Below are 14,581 nucleotides of genomic sequence, written 5' to 3'. Positions count from 1 at the left end.
TAACACGAAAAAGGGCGGTGAATAAACATCTTCAATAGACAATCTTTATCAAGGCGAATCCACACGTCTCCCTAGCAACCGCTTTAACGTTTGTCCACGGGAGTCACTGTCATTTTGACAAAAGGCATGTTTTAAAGGGACTTTTAAGGAAAGTGAAATACAGGTTTAATGTCAATTAAGTCGTGTTCTATATTGTTTTAAAGCGGTTGCGGTAAACAATGATTACTGAAAGGCTTAAAGTGACTTGTGACAAAGTCGTGTCACACCAGCAGCTAGCTTGTTGTCAGTCTTTTACTGGCATTCCTCTCCATGGCAAGGATATTCTCATTTACACCCATCTGGACGTTGGCCAGAAGGTTTGTCAACTTTGTTTGTCATCTAACAGAAAATGTTGTATAAATAACGTCATAGTTCAGATATATATTATTTAAGGAAGCAATTTGACGGTTAGGATTAAAGTACTGTTCTTATAGGGCAGTGTTTTCCAACCACTGTGCCGCGTCACACAAGTGTGCCGTGAAATACAGTCTGGTGTGCCGTGGGAGATTATGTAAATTCACCTAATTATGTTAAAAATATTTTTGCACACAAGTAATTATAATCCGTAAATGTGCCGTTGTTGAGTGTCCGTGCTGTTTAGAACTCGGCAGAGTAACTGTGTAATACTCTTCCATATCAGTAGGTGGCAGCAGGTAGATAATTGCTTTGTAGATGTCGGAAACACGTCTGTCATGATCACAATATGCAGATGACAGCGGGAAGCAGCATGCAGGTAATAAGGTATCTAACCAAAAATACACAAAAAACGAGTGCTGCTAAGAAAAGGCATCGAAGCTTAGGTATGGCTATGCAAAACAAAACTAAAACTGAACTGGCTGCAAAGTAAACAAAACACAAAATGCTGGACAACAGCAAAGACTTACAGCGTGTGGTGCAGACGGCGTCTACAAAGTACAGCCTTACATAACATGACAATCAACAATGTCCCCACAAAGAAGGACAGCGTCCGCATAACTTAAATCGTCTGGATTGCGAAAACAAAGCAGGTGTGGAGAATAGCGCTCGAGGAAGACATGAAACTGCAACAGGAAAATGCCAACAAAACAGGAGAAAACACCAAAATAGGAGCGCAAGACAAGAAGTAAAAGAATACACACAAAAAACAGCAAAAAAGCTCCAAATAAGTCAGGGTGTGATGTGACAGGTGGTGACAGTACACCTACTTTGAGCGGTATAGCTCGGTTGGTAGAGCGGCCGTGCCAGCAACTTGAGGGTTGCAGGTTTGATTCCCGCTTTTGCCATCCTAGTCACTGCCGTTGTGTCCTTGGGCAAGACACTTTACCCAACTGCTCCCAGTGGCACCCACACTGGTTTAAATGTAAAAATTAGATATTGGGTTTCACTATGTAAAGCGCTTTGAGTCACTTTGAGAAAAGCGCTATATAAATATAATTCACTTCACTTCACTATAGTGAAAGCTTATGCTTTAAAGTCATATGCAACAATTGCCACAACCACTTTTTATTGTCAATATCGGCTACAGAGTTTCGCTTTTTAATGATTTGTGCTCGTGGTGTGCCTCAGGATTTTTTCAATTAAAAAAATGTTCCTTGGCTCAAAAAAGGTTGAAAAACACTGTTATAGGGGACATTCATATGTGCACAGCTTCCGGTTTCCTTGGTTGTGGTAAAACGCAAAACTACACAAAAATCTAAACATTGTAGAGAGGCGTGGCAAGAAAACAAACAATTTTATTTTGATGCATTTATAAAAATATTACGTACATTGGGAAAACTTTGAATTAATTTATTTTTGCTTAATCTGTCTGTTGCCATACACCTTGAAATGAGCATTACCGCCGCCAATAGACCTGGAGTAGAACAGCATAGAGCTTGGACGTAAGGCTCTTTGTCTTTGAAGAGAGCCGGTGTTGTGGAAAAATTGACACCCATAAAAAATAGTAATAATAGCAATTAAAAAAATAAAATAATAAGTTGATATATTGTGGTTCTTTTCAGCATACCGTAGTTCCTTGAACTGGCGCAGGGCATATAGTATGCGCCTGCCTTGAATTACTGCCGGGTCTAAATCGCTTCCCAAAATAATTTGCGCCGCCCGGTCAAACTCGTGACGTCACGAGTGACACTTCCCCTGTAATCGTTTTCAAAATGGAGGAGGCTGATTTCAATACCGGTAATTTGAAAATGCATAAAGGGAAGAAGATAAAGAGCTATTCAGTAGGATTTAAGGTCCCAGCTTACATCACACTCAAATTTTTACTGCATACCTTTGGTTAGTGCCGTAGTGAGAAGAAGTTTTACAATAATTAACGCATGCTTACTTTTACCGCATGCCTTTGGTAAGCCCAGGAGTGAGAAGAGGTTTTAAATTAATTAGCGCCCCGGCAGCAATTCAAGGAAATACGGTATTTTTACATAGCAAGAAACAAACCAGTTTGGTTGTGGTAAAACTTAAAACTACAAAAAAAAATGGAAACCCTGTAGAGAGATGTGGCATGAAAACAAACAATTTTAATTTGATGCATATAAAAAAATATTACTTACGTTAGAAAAACTCAGACTGAATTTATTTTTGCTTAATCTGTCTGTGTACCATGAATTGATTAACGTGGACCCCGACTTAAAGAAGTTGAAAAACTTGTTCGGGTGTTACCATTTAGTGGTCTATTGTACGGAATATGTACTGTATTGTGCAATCTACTAATAAAAGTTTCAATCAATCAATCAATCAGCCATACATCTTGTAATGAGCACTACTGCCATCAATAGGCCTGGAGCAGAACAGCATAGATATGGGATTTATGGCTCTTGGAAGAGAGCCGGTGTTGTGGAAATATTTGCGACCCTTAAAATGTTGGTGCCCAACAAAACTGAGTATTAGTACGCGACAGGTGTCCATCCACAAAAATCTGAGCCGAGTAAGTAGTTGTGGTTTGTGCAGCCCTTTTAAACACTTGTGATTAAGGGCTATATAAATCAACTTTGATTGATTGATTGATTGATTAATTGATTGATTGATCCATACGTCCTTGTTTTACCTTTCGGGTTCTTGGGGGGCTCGAACAAAATAACAATAGCAATTAGTGTTAAAAAAAAATATTGATACATTGTGGTTCTTTTTAGAATTTTTTTTACATAGCAAGAAATAAACCAAAACTAAAATGGTATAAATCCTTATTTAACCTAGTTGTTGGTCTATGTTGTATGGTGACAAACTGAATGTCAACAATAATTTTGACAAGCTCATAAAACAATATTAATAAAAACTACAAAAGCACGTGTTCCAGGACAGGATTTTCTGAAAATTTCATTAAAAACTGTCCATATCACAAACTATCAAATTATACGCAACTTCTTGCATTTTTTTTTATGAAGCAGCACTTTTTTTTTCAGAACACAGCATCTAAGGAGCAGTTCAAAGACTGCATTCTTTTGTTATAAGTATTGTTCTTTTTTTTTTATAGAGTTTTCTTTTACAATTATGTAGCAGTTATAAGATAATGCATGGTTCAGAATCATTTTAATTTACACCAATATTACTTTATTGGTGAGAATTAATCTAAAATGTGGACTATAATTTTATTTTTGTTGTGTTTTCATTGTAAACATTCTATAAGGTGGTGCCACGTCCCGAAGCTTTGCCAGGGTACTGAAATTTTCCTCACATTAAAAGAAAGTTTTATTGCAAAAGAGCATTTAAAAAAAAAAAAACTCAATAAATAGGAATACAATGTATTTGTTTATATAAAACTAGAATAAAAATTAGGACATAATATAAATGGGAATATAAAATGTTGCTACCCCGCCAGGTGAGTTTTTACACTTGAACTACTTTACATATCCACATCAGAACAAGGAACCAGAAAACTGAATCCAAATGCTGCTTTGTTTTTACTCTGATTCTTTGACTCATTTTCTAGTCCAGTCGGCAGTTGTCGCCATCTTGTGAAATTACCAATGCTGTATAAGCATCTGCATAGAAAACGGCTCACAAACAAACAAGTCGCAAATCGGTTCTCATCGTTCACTTCAAAGAGCTGGTCAAAAGACTAGATTCTTTTGCGAATGTCACATCCTTAAAACATCATGCTCATAACTAAGAACAGTTCAAATGAACTTTACCAGAGTAGGAGTATAAAAAAAACACTTGGGTATTTTCTGACTAATATGTATTTAAAAAATATAAGTGTGTAATGCATTTTTTTTATCCAAGCACTTTGCACTTGAATAAACAAGTCCACATGATGGTTAGTACTTGTGTGTCCACAGGCCTTGTCGCTCACTGGACATCATGGTGAAATTACCTCCATGACCTTTGGTAAACAAAACTCACCTATCCACCTCTGTTCTGCATCTGCTGATTATATCATTGTCTGGGATATGCAAGAGTGCCAGAAAAAAGTGAGCCAAGGTACAGAAATCGACTTGGTTTATGGCTGTGGTTTTAGTTTGCATGCTGCTAATTCAATGTGGTTACAGGTGAACTCGCAGCAGGAACAGTCATTGCAACTTTATTAGGAGAAGTGGTTCATATTTCCTTCTGTTTCTCTGACAAGAGAGTGGCTGCATGCTCAGGAGCTACTGTGTATATTCTCAGCTCACAGGTACTTAAAGAAAAACACATTATGGTATTATTTTATATTGAACATGTATATAATTATAATTTACATTTTGTCATTATACAACAAGGAGTAGTAGTAAGAAGAAGCAGAGCCTATTAAATCCTACTCCTTTTCAATTTCATAACAATTTCTCACTCATTCGGTTGTTTGCTTCCTGTGCTTAATTTGTTACACAAATAAGTCAAACTTAAATAATCAATATTCCTCATTAATAAATAGTGTTTTATAAGATGTGAGTCACATGATGAAACAAATTGGATTTTCAAGCTTTTCGATAAGGTCTAAGATGTTTATCAAAATTCTTCCTCCTTGGATTTTGTAAACACTAATAGTTTGAACACTCTCTTAATCTTGATCATATTAGTACATTGTAGAATTTATTTGATTAATTCATTCCATAATATAATTCCACATACTGATTTACTAAAGGTTTTAAGTGTTGTAGTGAAATGTTTTAGGTTACTGTAAATTTGTCTCTATTTCTTATCTGTTGTACATTCATGGGTTGCAGATTATAGTTTGCTTCGTGCATATTTTAGCTGTTTGCAAATGCACCAAATAACTAAATTTAGCGCTTGATTAAATAAATAAAGGGTTTATGTGTTCTCTATAACCAATGTTATGTAGTTTCCTAATTGACCTTTTTGCTACACGGTTAGTCAATTAAGCATACGCTTGTAGGTATTTCCCCATATTTCTGGACAATACCTCAGCTGTGGTAACACTAGCAAGGAGTAAAGAATACAAAGTGATTTAAAGTTATTATTGAAGTATTTCTTGCCACCTTATGTTGTATATTCTTATGTAACTTTTTTAGTTAATCTATTTTTCATTTGATGTCTTGTGCATTGTAAATTTCTACTCCATGTATGTGTATTTGTATTTGACTTTTGGTACATTGCACATTTCCAGTTTCTTATTACAACATGTCCAAAAAGGAGTACTGTAGGAAGAAGCATAGCTTAGAGAGCAGCAAATACATGTTATTCCCAGTCGAAACTTTTGTATGAAGCTGTTGATGATTGTATTTTCATGCTAGAAAGAGGAAATTATCTCTGCATTGACCGGCCACTTGGGATCTGTAACATCAGCAGAGTTCTGTCCTTGGAATAAGGACGTTCTTATAACCACATCAGAGGACAGAACATTTAAGGTATTTAATAAATTAACATGAAGTATTCTGTATATATTATTACATGTTCAATGTCGTGATGATATAATAATAACTGCATATCAATGTCCTTCCAGGTTTGGGATTTAAACACTGAATCTGTGTTCTATCAATCTTTTGTACTCTCAGGTAGGATATTAGGGTGTATACTAGATTTGTTCAGGTGTTTATTCTATTTACCATAAACTCTCACATTGTTTAGCTTCTCCCCTGCTCAGTTTGCTCATTTTGAAGGACAACAGACAAATCATCGCCGGCTCTACAGACGGACAGGTTATTTATTACACACAGCCTGGGACAGCTGCAAAATGAATATCACAGAAAAGTAATTCCCTAGCCCCGAGTGAACTCTTTTTGTGATTTTCTTTAGGTTTGGTGTTATTCTATCCGCGCCGACTTTACTTGTCAGCTCGTGACCAAAATAGACCTTCATAAAAGTGAACAAAAACATCAAGCAGGTGACGTGAAAACCAAGCATTTGGCAGAAGCAGAGCACATCATTTTTTATTGACTCATTACAAGCTGCTTACTTTTATTACTGTTTTCTTTAGGAATGGTAGACCAGTCAGTTGAAGCTAAAGTGGACATTTCCAAACCTGTTCTAAAAATGGCTTCTTTTGGCTCATGTAATGATTTCAGTGATGGAGAAAAAAAGTAAGTAAAAAAGCAGTTCCTTGCCATTTAAAGGATTTTCAAAGGCTGACAATGAAATAAATGGATGGCTTGATCAGTTGGTGTGTACTAATACCTAGGGGTGTCCCGATACCACTTTTTCGTTTTCCGACACGGTACTGATATTGGAGGTTTGAGTATTAGCCAATGCTGACATTAATCTGATATGATATCAGTACTAATTTGGCCCTAGTGTGTGAATGTGAGTGTGAATGTTGTCTGTCTATCTGTGTTGGCCCTGCGATGAGGTGGCGACTTGTCCAGGGTGTACCCGCCTTCCGCCCGATTGTAGCTGAGATAGGCACCAGCGCCCCCCGCGACCCCAAAGGGAATAAGCGGTAGAAAGTGGATGTACGGATGGATATCAGTACGGACCATAGTACATACTTTTATTGTTATGTAGTTTTGTATATTATAAAATACTTGATTAATTGAAATTACTTAGAACAATAGTAGGCATGAAAAACACTGACCTTATGACAGGTTTTTGAAGTTAAGTGTTAATTTGTTTTTTGGGGAAGCCTACACTGTAAAAATGGCTGTAAAAACTAGGGCAAGCAATTGTTAAATAGCAATAGTAAAGCATCGTAAAATCAAAAATAGTTGATCACAGTAGTAAATGCGGTGGATTCCTGCAAACATAGAAACAGTAGAAAACTTAAATTACAATGTTATAATATATAGAAAAAAACCTGACTTTACTGTGAAAATAATGAACGATTGTACAATGCATTTGCAAATACTGTAATGTCACAAGCATACAAATACTTAAAATGTACGGTATTATAATTATTATGTCTAAATTAAAGATTTTTCAGATTATACATTTACATCTACAGCATACCTTAATTCTTTTAGGGGTTTGTGTTAAAGCATTAGCCTCATTAACTTTTGGCTAACAATATGTTTTGTTGTATTTTTGTGGCAAGTTGTTTCAGACATTGAGGGGTTATGTCTATGTGCTTCATTATAAACTGCTGTACATTTAAGTGTGTTGGAACTGGTTGCAAACAACTATTTAAGAGATATAAAGCATTTAAGGCACATTTTTAATAGCTTACTTGAAGGAACACATTAAAGAAGGCCATGTTGTGAGTTTTCCAATGAAAGCTTGTACAAATACTTTAAAGTTATAATCCTCATGTTCCGCTCATTCGTCTCGGAAACACAGGTATTTTGCATATACAAGTATTGCAGCCCTTTGAGACACTAGTGATTTAGGGCTATATAAGTAAACATTGATTGATTGATTAGCGAAAGGGCTGCACAGTGGGACAGTGGTTAATGCTCGGGCCTGACAGTGAGGAAGCCCTGGGTTCGATTCCCGGGCTGGTGTTTTTCTGTGTGGATTTTGGAGGTTCTTCCTGTGACTGCGATGGTTTTTTTAGGGGTATTCCCTCCTCCAAAGACATGCACCGTGGAATAGGAAACTGTAAAATATGCCACAATTTTACAGTGAATTCCTGGCAACCACAGCTACCAGTATTTTACTGAAAATTTATAGGGTTTTTATGTCAAAATATCAGTTTTTTTCATAGTAAATTACCAGAAGGAAAAACAGTTGTCAACAGTTATTAACAGATTCAACATCATCCATCCTACCATCGATTTTCTACCGCTTATTCCCTTTGGGGCCGCGGGGGGGGCGCTGGTGCCTATCTCAGCTACAACGGGAGGAAGGCGAGGTACACCTTGGACAAGTCGCCAACTTATCGCACGGCGATTCAAAATCAACATACCGTAATGTCTTATACATTGTGACTCTATTTTTCACAGTGATTTCCTGTCAACCACAGCTGCCATTGTTTCACCGTAAATTGTAAGGATTTTTTTTTACAGCGTTGTGATCACAATAATTCATTAAATTACGTTCATGACGCAGTAAATTTTTTCTTAGGGGATACTTTATAATAATCTGCCTTTGAGACTTTGCATCTATAGGTAATATGCAGCTATAAGTATTTCATACTTATTTATATAGACAAATGTTATGTTTTAGACTGCCTGTCATTTTTTTGTTCAATTAAGGACACCTATTATCTATGTCTAGCTTACAAACCACGTTTCCATATGAGTTAGGAAATTGTGTTGGATGTAAATATAAACAGAATACAATGATTTGCAAATTATTTTCAACCCATATTCAGTTGAATATGCTACGAAGACAACATATTTGATGTTCAAACTCATAAACATTTTTTTTTTGCAAATAATCATTAACTTTAGAATTTGATGCCAGCAACACGTGACAAAGAAGTTGGGAAAGGTGGTAATAAATACTGATAAAATTGAGGAATGCTCATCAAACACTTATTTGGAACATCCCACAGGTGTGCAGGCTAATTGGGAACAGGTGGTTGCCATGATTGGGTATAAAAGCAGCTTCCATGAAATGCTCAGTATTTCACAAACAAGGATGGGGCGAGGGTCACCACTCTGTAAGCAAATTGTCAAACAGTTTTAGAACAACATTTCTCAACAAGCTATTGCAAGGAATTTAAGGATATTACCATCAACGGTCCGGTAAAATCATCAAAAGGTTCAGAGAATCTGGAGAAATTACTGCACATAAGCGAAGATATTACAGACCTTTGATTCATCGGTCGGTACTGCATCATTAACCTACATCAGTGTGTAAATGATATCGCCACATGGGCTCAGGAACACTTCATAAAACCACTGTCAGTAACGACAGTTGGTCGCTACATCTGTAAGTGCAAGTTAAAACGCTACTATGCAAAGCCAAACCCATTTATCAAAAGCACCCAGAAACGCCGCCCGCTTCGCTGGACTAATGCAAAGTGGAAAAGTGTCCTGTGGTCTGACGAGTCCACATTTCCAATTATATTTGGAAACTGTGGACGTGGTGTCCTCCGGAACTAAGAGGAAAATAACCATTTGGATTGTTATAGGTGCAAAGTTTAAAAGCCAGCATCTGTGATGGTATGACAGTGTATTAGTGACCAAGGCATGGGTAACATACACATCTGTGAAAGCACCATTAATGCTGAAAGGTACATACAGGTTTTGGAGCAACATATGTTGTCATCCAGGCAACATTATCATGGACACCCCTGCTTATTCCAGCAAGACAATGCCAAGCCACGTGTTACAACAGCGTGGCTTCGTAGTTAAAGAGTGCGGTTACTTTCCTGGCCCGCCTGCAGTCCAGACCTGTCTCTCATCGAAAATGTGTGGCGCATTATGAAGCATAAAATACGACAGTGGAGACCCCGGACTGTTGAACGACTGAAGCTCTACATAAAACAAGAAAGGGAAAGAATTCCACTTTCAAAACTTCTACAATAAGTTTCCTCAGTTCCCAAACGTTTATTGAGTGTTGTTAAAAGAAAAGGCGATGTAACACAGTGATGAACATGCCCTTTCCCAACTACTTTAGCACGTGTTGCAGCCATGAAATTCTAAGTCAATTTCATCCATCTTCTTCCGCTTATCCGAGGTCGGGTCGCGGGAGCAACAGCCTAAGCTGGGAAACCCAGACTTCCCTCTCCCCAGCCACTTCGTCTAGCTCTTCCCGGGGGATCCCGAGGCGTTCCCAGGCCAGCCGGGAGACATAGTCTTCCCAACGTGTCCTGGGTCTTCCCCGTGGCTTCCTACCGGTTGGACGTGCCCTAAACACCTCCCTGGGGAGTCGTTCGGGTGGCATCCTGACCAGATGCCCGAACCAACTCATCTGGCTCCTCTCGATGTGAAGGAGCAGCGGCTTTACTTTGAGTTCCTCCCGGATGGCAGAGCTTCTCACCCTATCTCTAAGGGAGAGCCCCGCCACGCGGCGGAGGAAACTCATTTCGGCCGCTTGTACCCGTGATCTTATTCTTTCGGTCATGACCCAAAGCTCATGACCATAGGTGAGGATGGGAACGTAGATTGACCGGTAAATTGAGAGCTTTGCCTTCCGGCTCAGCTCTTTCTTCACCACAACGGATCGGTACATCGTCCGCGTTACTGAAGACGCCGCACCAATCCGCCTGTCGATCTCACGATCCACTCTTCCCCCACTCGTGAACAAGACTCCTAGGTACTTGAACTCTTCCACTTGGGGCAGGGTCTCCTCCCCAACCCGGAGATGGCAGTCCACCCTTTTCCGGGCGAGAACCATGAACTCGGACTTGGAGGTGCTGATTCTCATTCCGGTCCCTTCACACTTGGCTGCCAACCGATCCAGTGAGAGCTGAAGATCCCGGTCAGATGAAGCCATCCGGACCACATCATCTGCAAAAAGCAGAGACCTAATCCTGCGGTCACCAAACCGGAACCCCTCAACGCCTTGACTGCGCCTATAAATTCTGTCCATAAAAGTTATGAACAGAATCGGTGACAAAGGACAGCCTTGGCGGAGTCCAACCCTCATTGGAAATGTGTTCGACTTACTGCCGGCAATGCGGACCAAGTTCTGACACTGATCGTACAGGGAGAGGACCGCCACAATAAGACAGTCCGATACCCCATACTCTCTGAGCACTCCCCACAGGACTTCCCGGGGGACACGGTCGAATGCCTTCTCCAAGTCCACAAAGCACATGTAGACTGGTTGGGCAAACTCCCATGCACCCTCAAGAACCCTGCCGAGAGTATAGAGCTGGTCCACAGTTCCACGACCAGGACGAAAATTATTATTTGCAAAAAAAAATAAAGTTTATGAGTTTGAACATCAAATATCTTGTCTTTATAGTGCATTCAATTGAATATGGGTTGAAAATGATTTGCAAATCATTGTATTCCGTTTATATTTACATCTAACACAATTTCCCAACTCATATGTAAACGGGGTTTGTATTTGCTATTGTGTGCTTAGCTGTTGTCTAGCTGCTAACTCCTCATAGCCTATAGCCTAACATATTTACCTTTTGGAAATGACTTCAACAGAATACAAGAAAATATCAAAGGTGTGGGATTATTGGAGGATATTTAAATGTTAATTGGCTGTCCATCTTAATACAAGTTAATACGCTGCAGGACTGCTTGTAACGGAAATTATATCGGGGAGTTTAGATCCAGACCAATACCATTGGATCCTTTTTTTTTCTTTTTTTTGCTGATATTTTACGGATTATCCGATTTCAATATCAGATTGAGACAGGTTTGCCAATAACTGTATTCTAAGAATATTTGACTTATTTCTGGATTTGTTTATTTGGGGAAACTGCACCTAAAACCATTGTACATAAAAAATGTTTTAAGGGATTTAAGTCATTCAGTGTTTGGAATGAATAAGAAACTTCAATGTGTGATTTCATCATCATGGCGGGGGTGGTGTGGCGCAGATGGTAGTGCGGCCTTGCCAGCAACTTGGCGGTTTTAGGTTCAAGTCCAGTTTCAGCCATCCTAGTCACAGCCGTTGTGTCCTTCATTGAGCAAGACACTTCACCCTTGCTCTTAATGGATCGTGGCTAGAATGACAGCTCCCACCATCAGAGTGTTTATGTATGTGTGAATGGGTGAATGTGTATGCTTCCAGGTATAGGAAAGCGCTATATAAATACAGAACATTTACCATTTACCATTATCAGGAGACAAAGGGTTTAGTGAGGGAGAGTGCACCTTAGTTGAACAAGTTGAAAGCTATAAGCGCCTGAGGAAAACTGCAAAGATGAAAATGTATTGTATACTTTTGTAATTCATACAATAGAGACTGTAGCAAATGTGCACAAACAGTATTACAGTAGTAGATCAACTTACAAGCTTGTTGAGCTCTTCATTCAAACCACTTGTTTCTCAAATCAATGTTTCCCATTAAAATGACTTGACATCATTTTAATTGGTGCTTACCAGCCCCTAAAACACCACATATAACACATCTTTTAGAAATAGAAACTAACTTTTAAAGAAAAATGATTAAAAAAAAAACAAGAAAACAGAATGTAGCACAAACAACTACAGTAGTTACATGAAGTACGGTAATATAATTATATTGTACAGCATTTACCTCGGAAGTGGACTTCTCCAGCTCCTTCTCCATCAAACACTCAATCAGCAGCTTTCCCATTTTATCATGGGAAAAATGCCTGCCATTTAGATACTATTCCAACATTGTTTGCTCACTCATTCTGCTTCAGTATGGTGCAGGCTAGCAGTGATACACTTGAATTGCTTTGCCAAGTTGGCAACATGCTTGGGCATATTTTGGATTATTTATTTCTTCAATTCAATAAATATCTGCTTTTTCTTTTTACCACTGTCCCTCTCTCACTTTCTTTCTTCCTTTAGTTGGAAAACGAAGATACAGTATGTCGATCTCTAGCTATAAGATAATGCTAGTGAGTAAGACAAGATGTTTTGGGCAGATCTCACAGAGTTTACTGTAACATTTACTCCACCTACTAATGATGGCGATGCTTGTAACTCAGATTTTTGCTTACAATTTAAAGCATTACAATTAGCCAATATACAGCTCTTAAGTTGGGGCACTCTTAAATTGAGGAACTACAAACGTCCACAAAGTGTATTCGGCCCTTACAGAGGCAAATATGCTCCACATGACCATAATGATACACCAGGCTTTTCTAACCTATAAGTATAATGGAACCATGCATAATCAGTGGATATATATTTCCTCCATGTAACAATTATTTTTCTGTTTCACTGCATACCTCAGACCTGATGAAGTATAACTTAGCTCTTCAGTTGCATAAAGCCACAATTCGTTTTAAATTAGTAGTTGCACTGTTTTTAGATGGTATTTTTTCTGCCTCTGTAGGGACGAGAGATGGCTATGTATTGGTAGTACTGACGGCCTGTATGTGGTCGATGTGGCTACATCTGAACTTGTAACAGTTCTTTATTTCAAAGGTAATCCATAATGGTGTGACCGCTCCTGTTGCCATTAAAAAGTGTTGTTTTTGGTGTCGCTATATGGCAATCATTAAACAATTATTTATAACATGGTATTATTTTTTAACTGATTCTAGACCATCTCAGTTTGAGTGTCACAATGGCCGGGTCTTGGGTCTTCTCTGACAAGTATAAAGATTCTGTAAGTATACCTCAAAAAAACAAATACCTCGCTTTGTTTACACACAATACATCTAGCCTTTTCTTGTATATGTCAAGCTCAATCTATCATTGAGTGTTTAAAGCAGGGGTGTCAAACTAATTTTGGCTCAGGGACCACAAAGAGGAAAGTCTTATTTCCACACGGGCCGGACTGGTAAAATCATGGCATTGTAATTTAATAATAAAGACAACTTTAAAATAGTTTTCTTCGTCTAACTTCGGCCCAAAATTTAACAAACACATTCTGAAAATGTACACATTATAAATAATCCACTTGGAAAAACACTTTTAAGTTAGTTGAAAATTCTGAGGAAAAAAACTTGCAGTTTCAAAACACCATGAAGAACACAATGAACTTAGACTTTGTCTCAGTGTATTTACAAAGCCATTAAGCTTTAAGCACTTCCTATTCAGCATGTTCATGCTGTCAGTTCACCATTAAAGACATGTCAGGAAAAGCAATCGAGTGTTTCCTAAAACCGACGCATTGGTGACATCCGCAATCGCCACAACACATTAATTTATCATAATTCGAATATTACAATTATAACATAATCAAAACAATTGTCAAAATGGCACCATAATAGCCAAATTAAAGGTAGCATAACTAGAAACGTAACCAATGTTAACATGCTAGATTTAAGCATAAAATAACAGAAAAAAACAAATGTATAAACACACATTTTTACAATGGAGTTCAGGGTGTGCATCGTGCTGTCAACAAATCGTGAGCACTGCATGGAATTCTGACTACTTCAAAGATGATGGCCATGTTGACTTAAGTCTTTGCAGTTTATCGTTTCATTAATTTATCTGTTTATTTGTATAATTTACAATGAAAAAGGGCATTGTGCGTCGCTACACCATTAGTCTGCCACCAGTCACAACAGGAGCAGCTGATTGCTTGCACCTGTGCAGATTGGAGTAGCGGCAGCCAATCCAGAGGGCGCCTAAAGTCAGCTGACACAGCATCTTCAAACATTGTCATGTGTGACGTGGGTTACACTTGAATTGTTATTTTGACATCCAGTGGACACATTTAGAACAGGAGTTCTAAATACAGCTCCTTTTTATAGTTAGCA

At 38.3% G+C, this 14,581-nt stretch overlaps 1 protein-coding gene across 1 annotated transcript in view; it reads left to right on the top strand.

Moving 5' to 3' along the window:
* Positions 1 to 14,581, top strand: part of wdr27 (WD repeat domain 27) — an 83,852-nt gene continuing 69,271 nt past the window's right edge. The window contains exons 1-10 of the mRNA XM_061910427.1: positions 1 to 356; positions 4,290 to 4,431; positions 4,500 to 4,624; positions 5,682 to 5,795; positions 5,891 to 5,942; positions 6,016 to 6,086; positions 6,184 to 6,271; positions 6,365 to 6,467; positions 13,204 to 13,295; positions 13,415 to 13,479. Of these exons, the coding sequence (XP_061766411.1) occupies positions 219 to 356; positions 4,290 to 4,431; positions 4,500 to 4,624; positions 5,682 to 5,795; positions 5,891 to 5,942; positions 6,016 to 6,086; positions 6,184 to 6,271; positions 6,365 to 6,467; positions 13,204 to 13,295; positions 13,415 to 13,479 (990 nt within the window). The 5' untranslated portion in view covers positions 1 to 218. The remainder of the gene's footprint in view (positions 357 to 4,289; positions 4,432 to 4,499; positions 4,625 to 5,681; positions 5,796 to 5,890; positions 5,943 to 6,015; positions 6,087 to 6,183; positions 6,272 to 6,364; positions 6,468 to 13,203; positions 13,296 to 13,414; positions 13,480 to 14,581) is intronic.

Source organism: Nerophis ophidion, linkage group LG09 (assembly GCF_033978795.1).
Source record: "Nerophis ophidion isolate RoL-2023_Sa linkage group LG09, RoL_Noph_v1.0, whole genome shotgun sequence".
In the NCBI taxonomy this organism is placed as follows: Eukaryota; Metazoa; Chordata; class Actinopteri; order Syngnathiformes; family Syngnathidae; genus Nerophis; species Nerophis ophidion.
The sequence above is the reverse complement of the archived record's forward strand: the minus strand, read 5'-3'. Positions and strand labels throughout refer to the sequence as shown.